The sequence below is a fragment of the Tamandua tetradactyla genome, chromosome X (assembly GCF_023851605.1).
Source record: "Tamandua tetradactyla isolate mTamTet1 chromosome X, mTamTet1.pri, whole genome shotgun sequence".
NCBI lineage: Eukaryota > Metazoa > Chordata > Mammalia > Pilosa > Myrmecophagidae > Tamandua > Tamandua tetradactyla.
The window spans coordinates 59111620-59126766 of record NC_135353.1 but is presented as its reverse complement, the minus strand read 5'-3'; the positions used below and the strand labels follow the sequence as shown (position 1 = coordinate 59126766).

The following is a 15147-nucleotide window of genomic DNA, read 5'->3' as shown; positions in this document are numbered from 1 at the left end:
CTACCCTGTGTTTCAGTTGTTCAAATGGGTTGTACAGATAGGTTGAGCTAGATTATGTGCTACAGAAAATTTAGTTTCCAGACCAAATAAACCTTTCTTTCTTTGGTCTTTAAGAGTATGTGTGCTTCTAAAATATTTAGGTGTTTGAACCATTTTGAGTTAATTTTTGTATAGGGTGTAAGATAGGGGTCCTCTTTCATTCTTTTGGCTATTGATATACAGTTCTCCCATGCTCATTTATTGAAAAGACTATTTTGTCCCATTTTGGAGGGTTTGGGGCCTTGTCAAAAATCAGTTGACCACAGATTTGGTGGCCCATTTCTGCCCTCTGGATTCGATTCCATTGGTCAATGCTTCTATCTTTGTGCCAGTACCATGCACAGTGATCAAACACTGTGGCTTTATATTAGGTTTTAAAGTTAGGGAATGTTAATCCTGCCACTTTGTTCTTCCTTTTTAGGCTGCTTTTAGCTATTCAGGGTCTTTTTCCCTTCCAGATGAATTGGGTACCTAGCTTTTCCAAGTCTTCAAAATAGGTTGTTGGGATTTTGATTGGTACTGCGTTGAATCTGTAGATCAATTTGGGTAGAACTGACATCTTAACTATATTTAGCCTTCATATCCATGAGCAGGAAATGTCTTTCCACCTATTTAGATCTTCTTTGATTTCTTTTAGCAATGTTATGTAGTTTTCTGTGTACAAGTCCTTTACATCCCTACCTAAGTTCATTCCTAAGTACTTGATTCTTTTAGTTGCTATTTTGAATGGAATTTTTTCCTTAACTGACTCCTCAGGTAAGTCATTGTTTGTGTTTAGAAATGTTACTGATTGTTGCACGTTAATTTTATATCCGGCCCCCTTGCTGAACTTGTTTATTATTTCAAATAACTTTACTGTAGATTTCTCAGGATTTTCCAATTATAGTATGTCATCTGCAAATAATGAAAGTTTTACTTCTTCCTTTCTAATTGCATGCCTTTTATTTATTTGTCCTGCCTGATTGCTCTAGCTAGAAATTCTACCACAATATTGAATAATAGAGGTGACAGAGAGCATCCTCGCATTGTTCCTGATCTTAGGGGGAAAGATTTCAGTCTCTCTCCATTGAGTACAATGCTGGCTGTTGGTTTTTTGTATATGCGCTTTATCATATCAAGGTAGTTACCTTTGATTCCTATCTTTTGAAGTAGTTTTTATCAGAAAAGGATGTTGAATTTTGTCAAATGCTTTTTCAGCATCAGTCGAGATGATCATGTGATTTTTCCCTTTCGATTTGTTAACGTGCTGTAGTACATTAATTGATTTTCTTGTGTTGAACAATCCTCACATTGTAGGTATAAACCCCACTTGGCCGTGGTGTATAATTCTTTTAAGGTACTGTTGGATTCAATTTGCTAATATTTTGTTGAGAATTTTTGCGTCTATGTTCATTAGGGAGATTGGCCTGTAGTTTTCCGTTCTTATAGCATCTTTGCCCAGTTTTGGTATTAAAATGATATTAGCTTCATAAAATGAGTTAGGTAGAGTTCCTTTTTCCTCATTTTTTTGGAAAAGTTTGAGCAGGATTGGTGTTAGTTCTTTTTTGGAATGTTTGTTAAAATTCCCCTATGAAGCCATCCGGCCCTGGGTTTTTCTTTGTAGGAAGATTTTTGATGACTGATTAAATCTCTTTACTTGTGATTGGTTTGTTGCAATCATCTATTTCTTCTTGAGTCAGTGTAGCTTGTTTCTGTGTCTCCAGGAATTTGTCCATTTCATCTAAGTTGTGTAGTTTGTTAGCATATAGTTGTTTATAGTATCCTCTTATGATTTCTTCTATTTCTTCAGGGTCTTGGGTATCACACCCTTTCTCATTTCTGATTTTGTTTATTTGCATCCTTTCTCTTTCTTTCTTTATCAGTCTTGTTAGTGGCCCATCAATTTTATTAATTTTCTCAAAGAATCAAATTTTAGTTTTATTGATTCTTTCAATTGTTCTTTTGTTCCCCCATTCATTTAACTCTGCTTAAATCTTTATTATTTCTCTTCTTCTATTTGCTTTGGGGTTAGTTTGCTGTTCTTTCTCAAGTTCTTCCAGGTGAGTAGAAAAGATCCTCGATTTCTGCTCTTTCTTGTTTATTAATATAGGCATATTAAGACAATAAATTTCTCTCTTAGCACAGCCTTTGCCGCATCCCATAAGTTCTGATATGTTGTAGTCTCATTTTCATTTGTCTCCAGATAGCTATTGATTTCCCTAGCAATTTCTTCTTTGACCCACTGGTTGTTTATGAGTGTGTTATTTAATCTCCATATATTTCAGAATGTTCTCATCTTTGGTGGTTATTGATGTCCAGCTTCATTCCATTGTGATCAGAGAAAGTGCTTTGAATAATTTCAATTTTTTAAAAATATATAGAGACCTGATTTGTGACCCAGCATATTAACTATCCTGGAGAATGTTCCTTGAGCAGTAGAGAAGGATGTATATCCTTATGTTTTTGCGGTGCAATGACCTATGTATGTCTGTTAGGTCTAATTCATTTATCAAGTTGTTTACTTTCTCTATTTCCTTGTTGATCTTCTGTCTGATTGTTCTCTCTCTAAAGAAGAGTGGTGTATTGGATTCTCCTACTATTATTGTTGAAACATTTATTGCTCCCTTCAGTTTTGCCAATGTCTGTCTCCTGTCCTTTGGAGCTCCTTGATTGGGAGCATAAACATTTATGATTGTTATTTCTCCTTGGTGAATTGTCTCTTTAATTAATATATAGTGTCCTTCTTTGGTTCTTATGATGTCTTTATATTTAAAGTCTGTTTTGTCTGATATTAGTATAACTGCTCCTGCTTTCTTTTGGTTACAACTTGTGGGGAAAATCTTTTTCCAGCCTTTCACTTTCAACTTATTTGTATCCTTGTGTCTAAGATGAGTTTCTTGTAAGCAGCATATAGCTGGATAATATTTCTTAATCCATTCTACCAATCTGTATCTTTTAACTGGTAACTTTAGTCCCATAACATTTAAACTTATTACTGAAAAGGCATTTCTTGAATCTACCATCTTATTTTTTAAATTTATTTTGTCAGATCTATATATTCCTTTCCCTCTTTCTCTTTTGATTCTTTAAGTTACCCTTACTGGTACTCTTCAATTCTGTGCCCTCCTCTAGACCTCCCTCTCCTGTCTTTTTTTTTCAGCTGGCAGGTCTCTCTTTAGTATTTCTTGTAGGGCCAGTCTCTTGTTGACATGTTCTTTCAGGACTTCTTTGCCTGTGAAAAATTAATCTCTCCCTCAGTTTTGAATGACAGTTTGGCTGGGTACAGAATTCTTGGCTGGTAGTCTTTCTCTTTCAGGATCTTAAATATATCATACCACTGCCTTCTCACCTCCATGGTGCCAGTTAAGTAATCTGAATTCAGTCTTATGTGGTTTCCCTTGTATGTAGTAGGTTGTTTTTTCTTGCTGCTTTCATATTTTCTGTTTCTCTTCAACATTTGACAGACTATTTAGAATGTGTCTTGGGGAAGGCCTATTGGAATTTATTCTGTTTGGAGTTCATTTGGCTTTGTTGACTTGTATATTTATGCCCTTTATACAGGCTTGGAAGTTTTCCTCCATTATATCCTTAACTACTCTTCCTAGCCCTTTACTCCTCTTTTCTCCTTCTGGGACACCAATGATTCTTATATTTGTGCACTTTGTTTTGTCTATTATTTCACTGAGATCGAATTCAAATTTTTCCATCTTCTTTGTCATTTGCTGTTTTGAGTGTTTGAAATCAGTTATCCTGTCTTCTGTTTCACTTATTTTTTCTTCTGCCTCTTCAAATCTGCTGTTCTTTTTCTCTAGTATGTTTTTTATTTGGTCTACAGAATCTTTAATCTCTGTGATATCTGCTATTTTTCTACTTATTTTTTGAAATTCCTTTCTGTGCCCTTCTACTGCCTTCTTGATCTCTCTTATGTCATTAGCTATCCCACTTATTTTGTTTAGTAGAGTTATATGAACATCTTTGATTAGTTGTTCTGATATCTGTGTCTCTTCTGGCATTTTAATTTGGTCGTTAGGCTGGGCTATATCTGCCTGCATCATGATATGCTTAGTGAGCTTCTTCTGTCTTCGAGACATGTAAATACCTTGATTGGTTTACTTTGGAAATTCATTGCCTTCTGTAGGGATAGGATAGATTTGTAGGATGAATGTGGAGCAGGATGTGTGGTTCAGGGTGGAGCACAAATGTTCAGTGATTCATTTCAGTGCAGGTATATGTGCAGGTTGGGGATGTTACACTGATACTTGTGAACGAGGGTGCCCAGTGGCCAATGAGGATGTAGCCATGTGGGTGCATAGGTCTGGGGGCTGTATCACTGGTGTGCATTGGTCTAGGGCAGGGAGCCCTTTGTGTACATGCTCAGAGCTATGGCAGCAGGTCGGCATTATGCCTACATGGGCTGGGGGCAGATGTGACCCAGCTACACAGGTCAGTGCTTTTACAGAGCTGGGAAGCATGACTGAGGATCGTGCAGATGTGACCTAGCTGCATAGGTCAGTGCTTTCCTAGTGCTGAGGCAGGGAATGATTGGGGACTGTGTGCTTGTGTGGGTCTAAGAGTGACATAAACTGATGTTCCCAGAGCTGAGGGGTGTGACTGGGGGTCGTGCTCATGTTCGGGTCTAACAGTGCTGTAAACTGATGTCTACAGTGGGGCTATGTGAATATACAGGCCGGGGACAGGTGTAGCCTGGGTAAGGAGGTTTGTGCCAACAGCCTTTATGCACTGGCAATAGCCTGTAGGGAGCAGGGAGGGGGAGGTAGTCCTCGGGAGGTTTACAGGAGAGATGGGTTGGGCTGCACTTGGCGTGAGGTATGGGGCAGGTACGTGCACTGGGGGTTGGTCGGGTGGGGGCGCCTAGAGCATGGGGAATAGGCGTGGGTGTTGGGGTTCAGGTGCCTGGGGTGTGGGGTGAATGGCAGGTCATGGGGCTGTGCTGGCCAGGGTAGCGTGTCCAAGGAATGTGGCTTGGCTTACTTCCTAGTCCCCATCTCCCTGTCCATGCACTGTTGTCGGCTCCAGATTTCCGCCTTAGGCTCCAGTTGTCTGCTTCTCATTTCCTCAGCTTTTGCAACCAGGTCCACCCTATATGGTGCAGAAAGCTCTCCCAGATCAGTTGCACTCTGGAATCACCATCTCAGTCGCCCTCCCATCCTTTCTCTAACTTTTCCTTGGAGCAGGGCTGAACTCAGTATACCCTATTCCACAATATTCCTGGAACTTTCTGTCCTGTAAGTATATATTTAAATACTCACAATATACAACTCCTTACTATATCACTTTTTAAAATTTCTATTACAAAATTTACAAACCTACATAAAAGTAGAGAGAATAGTATAGTGAATTCCCAGATTCAACATTTATCAATATTTTATATAACCACAAACCCATTATAACACTTATAAAAATTAATAATTCCGTGGTATCATCTAACACACACTCTATAATCAGAGTTCTCCAATTGTCTCGAAATATTGCCTTTTTGTAATTGATTTGCTCATATCTGGATCCAAACAAGATCCAAACATTGCGTTGGGTTGTAGGTCTGTCTTAAATCTTAGTACTCTAAAGTAGTTCTATTTCTTTTTCCACTGTCATTGATTTGTTGAAGAAACTGGTCATTCTTGTGGAATTTCACACATTCTGTATTTTTCTATTGGTTTCATTTGAAATCATCTAATATTCCTTTATTTCCTTTATTAACTATAAATGGAAGTTGGCTCTAGTAGCATAATTAGAATTAGCTCCCACTTTTTTGGCAAGAATTCTTCAGAGGTGTGTGTTTCATATTAGATCCTATCAGGTGGCACATAGTGTCTGATTGACCCCATATTTTAGCAATGAATAGACTGATCAGAGGATTCAGCGGGTGGCTGTCTGGCCCCTCCATTGTAAAGTTCCCCATCTAATGGTTTCATCCATTGAGGATTATTACCAAATCAATTATTTCCTTAGGGATTTCACAATGTTTTTATTTCCTAAATCTATCATTTCTTCCACACTTATTAGCTAGAATTTTTAAAAATTATTTATTTTTTATTGATATATATTGTATATTGACATGCCATGTAATCATCCAAAGTGTATAATCAATGGCTCACAATATAGCTAGAATAATTTTGAAGAAAAATACATCACCTGCTAGGGCTCTTTGGTTTCGCTGAAACACAGTTCGCACAAGGAATTGACAATTTCAGTATAAGAAGTTAGTGCCCAAGTTACTTCCGAAAGTGCCCAATGAAAGACATTTGTTTTCTTGTTTTTGGTGTGGGAAGTTAGCTTTCTCTTTTATTTAGAAATATCTTTATAAACTCATGGGTTTTATGTTTTTTTTTCAATCAATTGCATTTATTATTGTTTTCACTGCATTAGTTTTCAATGTGATCTTTAAAGAACTTGTTTATGACATCTAACACTTGTAGTTAAGAGGTGATATTCTTAGAAATATATTTTTGCTGCCTTTCTTACCAGATCTGGCAGTTGATCTCTGTAAGCAACCAAAACTAGTAATAATTGAGAACATTTCAGCATAATATGTTCTTTCCCAAACAGTATTTTGTGTTTAAGAAGAATTGAATATGAATAAGTACCACATTAATCTAGAGTTTTTATAAGGATTTGAGTATAAGGCAACTGCCTATTTTTCTGAGGAAAATTTTCTCAGTTATGTGCCTTGCTTTTTTCACTTAACAATATATCAGCGTACAAAAGTGCCTGTTTGCCCACAACCTCACCAACACAGCTATATTAATTTAATTGAGATTATAGTTTTATAATAAAAACCCATCCTCCACTGATTTTAAAAGGAAAAATAATATGAGAACAGAACACTATCAAGAGTGTGGTAAAACAGCACATTCTGCAGAATCCATTGGCCATTATAGTCCGTGTCAGTATAATGCCAAAGTATATTTGCTGTACGTGGTTTCACTTTATAGGTTTGACCAGTCATGTTGCTAAGTTTGACAGAAAGTGACATAGGGAGAATTTCTTCGACTCGTTTTCCCCCTAAGCATTACAATATACATCTGGCCAAAGGAATTTTGTCTGACATCTGGATTTTGGTTAATCATGTCAGTATATAGAATGATAATATGAACAATTCATCAATAACTGCCGACAAATTTTCCTATTAGCTAAATGTGTAAGCCCTCAGTCCCTGTCCCTGTCCTCTAAATTTGTTTTACTATGAATGCTGGATGGGGTTTTAAAGAGGCAGTGGGGCTTGGAAAAGTACACATATCACATGGGGCATTTTTCAGATTTATGTCTGCTACTCAATGCTAAACAAGGAGGCCGCGTCTTCTACTCTAATGTGAAGTTCCCATATTGCAGATGAATAGCTTTGAAAATTATTTCTTAAAGGGCTTGATGAATAGCAGCTTGGTTTAGTAAGCCTAACAAAGCACTCTATAGCATAGAACTCAGGGATGAGTGCTGATAATAATACCTCATACTTTTTTGTTTGTTTGTTCAGGAAGCTTTGGGCAAGAGCAGCAGTGGTTTCTAGTGTGCTTACAGAAGTGATTCTTTGGGTAGGACCACCCACCCAAGGAGTATTTGCTTCCTCATTGAATCTATTTTGAGCTACACAAGGTAGAAGGAACCATGAAGCACTAAATAGATGTTGTCTGAGCTTTATAAAAGGCTTTGCGATGTAGGAAATTCAGAATACATTAGTATTTGTGAAGAAAAATGTTTATAGAACAAATGCTCTTTGTTCTACTTAATGCTCTTAAATGCACTTTATAGTGTGCGGACCCTTGTAAAGAAAGATGATGCCACTCAACCAACCACCATTATCAGAGTTTGCACGTTGAGTTGTTTTTTCCAGTCTTAGTAATGAGCTTCTATTAATCCACCTGCACCCCTTTGCTGTCTGGGCCCTCTTGGAACCAACGACATGCACTGTGAAACGGTTGCTTAAACTTAATGTTGGAGTGAGTATCTGAGAGTTGTCTGGACTTTCCAGGGATTAAGCCCTATAACTATGGCCTCATTATCACTAGACTATAACCTACTACACTCCCTGGCCCTACACCTATTGTAATGTGTTACAGCTCTATTTAAAATTAGATGGCCAGGAATACTTTGGGAAAAGTCATACTCTGGCTAAGGGACAGAAAATTCCCTGTTCCAATTTATAATCCTAGTAATTAAAGGCTATCACACTTCACCCCAGCTACATTCTGTGTACTTATAAAGGTATTGAGATAACTTTTTCTACATAATTTTATTTTTAAAAATTTAAAGATGCATTTTTAAGAGGTAAATTACATAAAAGTAAATGCTTTAAATTTTTTTACGTGGAAGAGTTATTATATAACAGTCACATTGTTCTTTACCATTTCTGAGCCCAAAAGGCCTATGTCTCAACAAAACAAGTAAATGTTTGCTAATATCAAACATAGATAAATAAATATCTGTGTATTCTTATATGTCAAGTGCATTAACATAATGAGAAAATTTCTAGGTAGAAGTCTACAAGTAGTAACTGTATCTTAAATATCCAGCAGAAGAAAAAGCACAGTCCTCAAAATTAAGTTTAGGTCCAGCCCACTCTCAGCCACATGGCCAAACTGAATTGGTTCAGAAAGCAGAAGAACCTGCTGGTATGGTTATGCCCATGAATCAAACATACTATGTCCAGGGTGAAAGTAAATGGCCTAAAAGGAATACATGGATTAAATGAGCAGAAAATTAAGAGCAGGATTAATATTGCGGGAAGGCAGCTTAGCATAATAGATAATAAGTACATTTGTACTTAGCATTAATGTAAAAATGCAAAATATCTAAAACAAAACATGGAATGGTGGTTTAGAGCATGGATTGTGGAGTCAAACTGCAGTAGCTCAGCTGCTGATTAGCTGTAATCTGGGGCAAGCTATTTACCATTTCCCAGTTTCAATTTCCTCATTTGTAAGATAGGGAAAATAGAACTTACCTAACAGAGTTGTCCATGGTAAGCATTAGATCATCCATTTACAGATAACTGCCATAGAGTAAGGCTCAATAAATGGGATGGCCTTTTCTAGTGGTAGCAGCAGTAGAAGTAGTAGATGTGGAAAATAAGTATCCTAAATGGGGATTTAATCCCTGACTGTGATCTCATTAGCACCAGATTCATACTTGTAAAACTTTAAATGTAAATATTGCCCTGTCCTTCTGCTCCCTCACCTTTATTTCCACAAGGCTCCTACTGGACCTCACTGAACCCTCTAGTCTTCTCTCGACCTTTTCTTTTTCTCCAAGTCAGTGAACTTCACCCTAACCTCAGTTCCCTGGCCTTATTTCCCTCCTGTAATCCATTTCTGTGCTGAAATCAATGTTTTATCTAAATTTATATTAAGTCCTACAATGTAGCTGCCTTCACAAATGCTTATGATTATGGCTTGACATTGGCTTTTAGCAGGAAACATCAAAACGTGCTGAAAATTGCTAGTAATTAAACTGACTTGTGAGAGAAGGAGCGCAATAGTGAATTGTTTGTTTCTTTCTAGACCCTTTGGACTAGATGCCAATGTTTCCATTTGAGTATTAAGTACTTGTCCAGGTCATGGAGAGATTGTTGATAAAGCATCTGATGTGATGCCAAGAACCCCACACTAAAATTGTTGGTGAAGTCCAAAAGTTGAGCAATCTGTTGGTCGAATATTCTTGAACCATAGTATAGGTTAACTGAAAGAGCTCTAATTCACAGTGAGGAGATCTTTGTTACTTACTAGCTATGTCATCCTGTTGTATCTCTCCTATTCTCTGGGCTTCAGATATCTCAGCTCTAATAAGGGGGTTAAAGTGGATGATTTCTATTTTTCCTTGAGTCCTGATAGTGCATGATTTATTTGTACCATCTGAAGTACTAAGGTTTGGAATAAACAAAATCCCTATCACAAGCAAATGTTCTCCCTATAACAGCCTGGCTTCAAGATAACCAGAAAGGAGGAATAATAGGGATCAATGTAATTAAATGGTTAGCATAAAAAATCAAACTGACACGTTGATCATTTTAGCCTGCCAGTCATAATATGACAAAGAATTAGGAGTTTTAAACCCTGTCTTTGTTGGTTTGATTTTTGGCATTCCTACATCCTTAAGTGTTGTGTGGCATAGATTTTGTTTTATTGAAATGTACTCAAGTTTGATTTTATAAAGATACCTGTTGAAATGCTTAGATATACCCCAGGTTATTTCAAAGCCTGTCTTTTGGACATGTCGTTGGCTTAAATACTGTTACTTTGAGAGTATACACTACTCTGCTTCAATTATTACAAAGAGCATAGTTCCCTAACTTTACCACCAAAGGCCCCTTTACATGCTTTTCTTTGTAAACTCCAGGTTATAATTAGTCATACCTATTATAAAATAATAGTTTATTTTCCCAGTCTTTATTAAGCAGAAAACTATATGTATAATTTTACTTAGAGCTTTTGATCAGCTTGAGATATCTAAAATAATCACAAATTTATATAATTAAGGTTAAAAGGAAATGCATGTAATATTTAATTTTATTTATCTTAGGTAAATGTCAAATTTCTGTAATGAATTTTGAAACATCAAAATATCTTAAAATCTCCCAAGTACTTAAAAAGATTCTCAATGATTTATACACTTCAGTTTGGGAGTTTAATTAATGAATATATTGAGGAACAATCAACCAAACAATAATAACTATTATTATTGCTAATATTTACTGGTCAGTTGCTGTATGCCAGGCCCAGTTTTAAGCATTGAATGCATATTATCTCCTTTAATCTGAGACTATGAAGTCATTATCATTTTTATTATTATCGTCATTTTTACAAATGAGGAAACTGAGCCACAGGGAGGTTAGATTATTTACCCAGGGTCACATAAATAGTAACTGGTAGGATTTGAACCCAAGAAGGTTTTAGTGAATAGGGGTAAGAACTATTATTCTCAACCCAATAGTGAGTAATGAGAGCACTTTAATGGATGAATAAGAAAAGGAGGGAAATTCATATTATATGAGTTGACTCGTAAATTGTTGGACTATGGAAAGACATCAGAACTGGGGTACAGAGAAGAACGGGTGCTAAGATGGAGCCAGAAGTAAAGCACTAAATTTAATTCTGCAGTATAGCACCTGAGATCATGCATTTGAATTGAGGATTCCACAGAGTCTGAAAGTTGGGCAAACCAATAATTGATTGGTCTGAGCAGAGAATTCCAACCTTCTTACAACATGTTTGGAAGGAAGGGTCAGAAAGATATCTCCATTTTAAGAGCAAAGGAAGAAGGGGAAAAGGACTGTCTCTAAACAGTTGCATATATGCAGTCAGGTGAGGGAAGGAGAAGTGAGAAGACAAGTTCACTTTTTAACCAACGTGCTAGAGTTTCAGGGTCTTTAAACCCCTGTGGATTAGGGATTTGTGGCAATTATATACTATTGAATACCAAAAAAAACCTAGGATATTGGGATTCCAGGGTTAGGACTCTATGTTAATACAATGAAATGCTGAAGGAATGGGGGACATACTGCACCCCCCTCCAAAGATTAAAAAACTAATGCCCTGGAGATGTTAAACACTAATCTCCCTTTGACTCCAAGTCAATCACAATATCCTTCAGGGCAGTGGCAATGGGCTTGGGGGGTGGAGGTGGGAGGTGGTGAATAAGGGGAAGAACACCTGGTCAGGAATTTTAGACCTCCCTCCTCAGCTTTAACTAGAAGAGTTCCCATTATATTTGTTTTATATATTGGGGGGGTTTGCATACAGTTTCATTTGATAAAGGCATTCCAAGCTTAAAATTTAAAAAAAAAAAAAAAGGCAAAAACATTGCCCTAAGGAAAAAAAAGGATATGGAACCTATGAAAGTTCTCATACGTCACCCTCCGCCTCTGTCTTTTTAGAAAACAGACACAGAACCTAGTAAGAATGGTTTGGCTGAGATTGGGAGGGGCCAACTAATGGCTCAGGGAATCAATCATTCCCTACTGCAAAATCAATAACATCATCAACAACAAATGGTAATAATAGTAGTGTGCCATATTGAGCACCAACTCTGGTCACAGGGCTAAATGCTTAAATATACTGTGGCATTTGATTCTTTGCAGTTCTATGAGATATGTACTACTATCTTTTTTATATCTGAAGGAATTTTGCAGGTGCCCTATATACATAGAAATAACCCAAGCAAAGGCATTTATGAATCCTATTTTGCAATTAGATTAATACACACCAGTCGTAGTGATATATTCTTTTGAACTCAGAACAATATTGAGTTCATAAGGATGTCACGAGTAGGACCCTGAAATCAGGAATGCCTAATAACTTAGTGCAAGAGGAAAGAGTTTTATATATATATGTAAGTAGAAGAAATATTTTCTTCACATGAAGAAAGGATTTTTTGGAATGGCATGTTTGCTTGAAAAGTTATTGGTTTGTTAATTTTTTCATTCAACAAATATTTATTTGGCACTACTGTGTGCTCTGAATCCAGAATCTTAGACAAAAAGAAATTGAGAGACTAATTTATATGCCATAAGCCTCAAACCTGAGGAGTTTATGCAATTACCCATTCCTGGCTTAGATGGTGGCACCTATGGATTAAGTGTGACTTTTCAGTATAGGTCTAGTAGGTATTTTAATTACTAAGCACAGTGAAAAGGGCAGTGAGAGTTTATAGATTCTGGTCTGGATCATTGAATTAAAGAACCTTAGAAATAAAGCATCCAGTTTCCTTTATCTTACAGGTAAGAGAATCAGAGCGGCTTGCATTGTGAGCTGTATAACCTTGGGCAGGTTACATACATAAACTCTCTGAGCCTCAATTCAATCATATGTAAGATGCAAATAATAATAACATCTGCCACATAGAAACATGATGAGGATTAAATAAAATAAATTATATAAAGTTCTTAATGCAGTGTCTCGTACACACAACATGGTCAACACATGTGTACTGTTGTTGTAATTTGCCCATGGTCACATAGTTTGTTGATTTGGGGGAAAATATTAGAACTCAGATATCTACTAATAGTCAATATTCCTCATACTACACTATCCATTTTATTACCTAGAAGGAGATAATATAAAATTCCTAGGCCTGTGAGAAATATTTTTGGCTTATCAAGAGAGAAGAAGGGAGAAGAATTATAAGGAAATGACCAACAGAAGAAGAGAATTCCTGGTCTCAGGAAACAAACCAACAAGGGAAAAATAGAAAACAAGGGAGAAACAACAAATACCAGGAAATTTATATAGTTGTGCCAGGGCACTACAATACCTGGTGAATTGCAGGACTGATCTCTATCCTAATTCTTTTTTTCACAAAAATATTTCAACGAAATTGGGTATTTTTTTTTAGAGGGTGGGGTGTTCAGAAGGCACGTATGCTTCGCAGAGAGTTACTGTGAATTCTAATTTATTAGACAGTATCTATTTGCAAAACAAAGGAACCCTGTAATTGAAATTAGAATGGAGGCATGAGTACTAACAAGAATTAAGGAATGATAGATTTTTAAAGGATATTGGAACACAGTGAAACCTCATAGTAAGCTGTTTGCTGTTGAGGAATTTATCAAAATAGAAAACCTATGGCCCAATAGTTTCTACTTTGTATAGCTACAGTATACGTACTGCCCTGAGAGTAATTGTTTTGTTAAATGAAGATATTCTTAACTAGAAATACATGAATAAATTCATGCTGGCCCTATACTAAAATTAAGATTAATTTATAGTTGCCTAAGCAGAAGATATTTATTTCCTAAACCATACTTCAGGGTAATCAGAAAACTGTGATGTTGGTTGTTACAACATCCAAGGATTATTCAAAAAATTCCAGAAGTTTCCCAAAAGGAACAAGGCCATTTTTCTTAATTCATTACTGCATAGTACCATGGCAGGCAGCCTGGTGCCAGAAAGTTTGACTTGAAGTTCCTAACCCATCAAAAGGGATACAACGGAGTTATTTCAGATTTAGTTGCTATGTAGTACAGTTGTTCCTTTTCTACCTTATCCTTTAATTATATTCTTTTTTCTTTAATTTTGAGTTTACTAATTTTCCTCTCTTGAAATTAATCACATACATTTTATTTCAAATGAAATATATCAGTAACACCTTGACTGCTTGTTAATTTGATCATTTTCACCTACACAGGGCATCAGGCACTGTTTATACAGCGCTAGACATTGCAACAGGACAAGAGGTAAGTGGTGACATTCAATCCTGATTTTTATTACCTTTTATTCATATTTATCATGTTTTGACTTTCATGACATCTATGCCTGAAAAAAATGGGTAGTCAAGAGAGTTCATCCCTAAACCAGGCAGCACTGAGTTGACATGGGAACTTTCTTCACAGATTTCCAAAGCATCTGAAATGGATGATTTACACAAGATCAACCAGAAGAAAAAGGGCATGGGGTTGCGGCACAGAAATTAAGCTTACTAAATAAAGAATTTATATGTCTCACTCTGTGTCCCCCCAAATATGGATATTTATGTTGATTCTAATGATTGTAATACCTTTTATTTCAATCATCATGCAGGTGGCGATAAAGCAGATGAACCTTCAACAGCAGCCTAAAAAGGAATTAATTATTAATGAAATCCTGGTCATGAGGGAAAATAAGAATCCCAATATTGTTAATTATTTAGATAGGTAGGTACTTGTGTTTTTTTGATAGCATATCGTTTTCCTGGCAAATTATTTTGCTTGGAATTTATTCATTTATCATTCATTCTACAAATATTTCTCAAATGCTATAAAGTAGCAGAGCCTCAGATCTGTTCCTAAGCTTACACTGACTTATGTTTGTCCACCTGTCAAACACTTGAAGAAATATATTTTATGAACTTGGTTCTAAACATAAACAGTTTGTGTAGTTTCCTTTTGAAGACCATGACTCCATGTAGGCAGGAAATAGACCATGGCGCACAGAAGAGAGCAGTGTGGTGTTTTAAACATTTCATCAAATGTTTGTTTGGAGCCAGTATAGTCACTGGAAATTTAAATGAAGAAAGCTGACTACATTAGCCCTGCTTTATGAGTAACTGGCAGTGAGGTCTAGGGAATTGAGACTTTAATCTCAAACCTTTTTTCCTAGACCAGGTAATTAATGTCTCTTTCATCCATGGTATTAACAGTGG

General features: G+C 36.4%; 1 protein-coding gene across 2 annotated transcripts in view; it reads left to right on the top strand.

Moving 5' to 3' along the window:
- Nucleotides 1-15147, top strand: part of PAK3 (p21 (RAC1) activated kinase 3) — a 138128-nt gene that overhangs the window by 94713 nt on the left and 28268 nt on the right. For both annotated transcript variants that reach the window (XM_077146063.1, XM_077146064.1), the window contains 2 exons: nt 14155-14203; nt 14547-14659. In XM_077146063.1, the coding sequence (XP_077002178.1) occupies nt 14155-14203; nt 14547-14659 (162 nt within the window). The remainder of the gene's footprint in view (nt 1-14154; nt 14204-14546; nt 14660-15147) is intronic.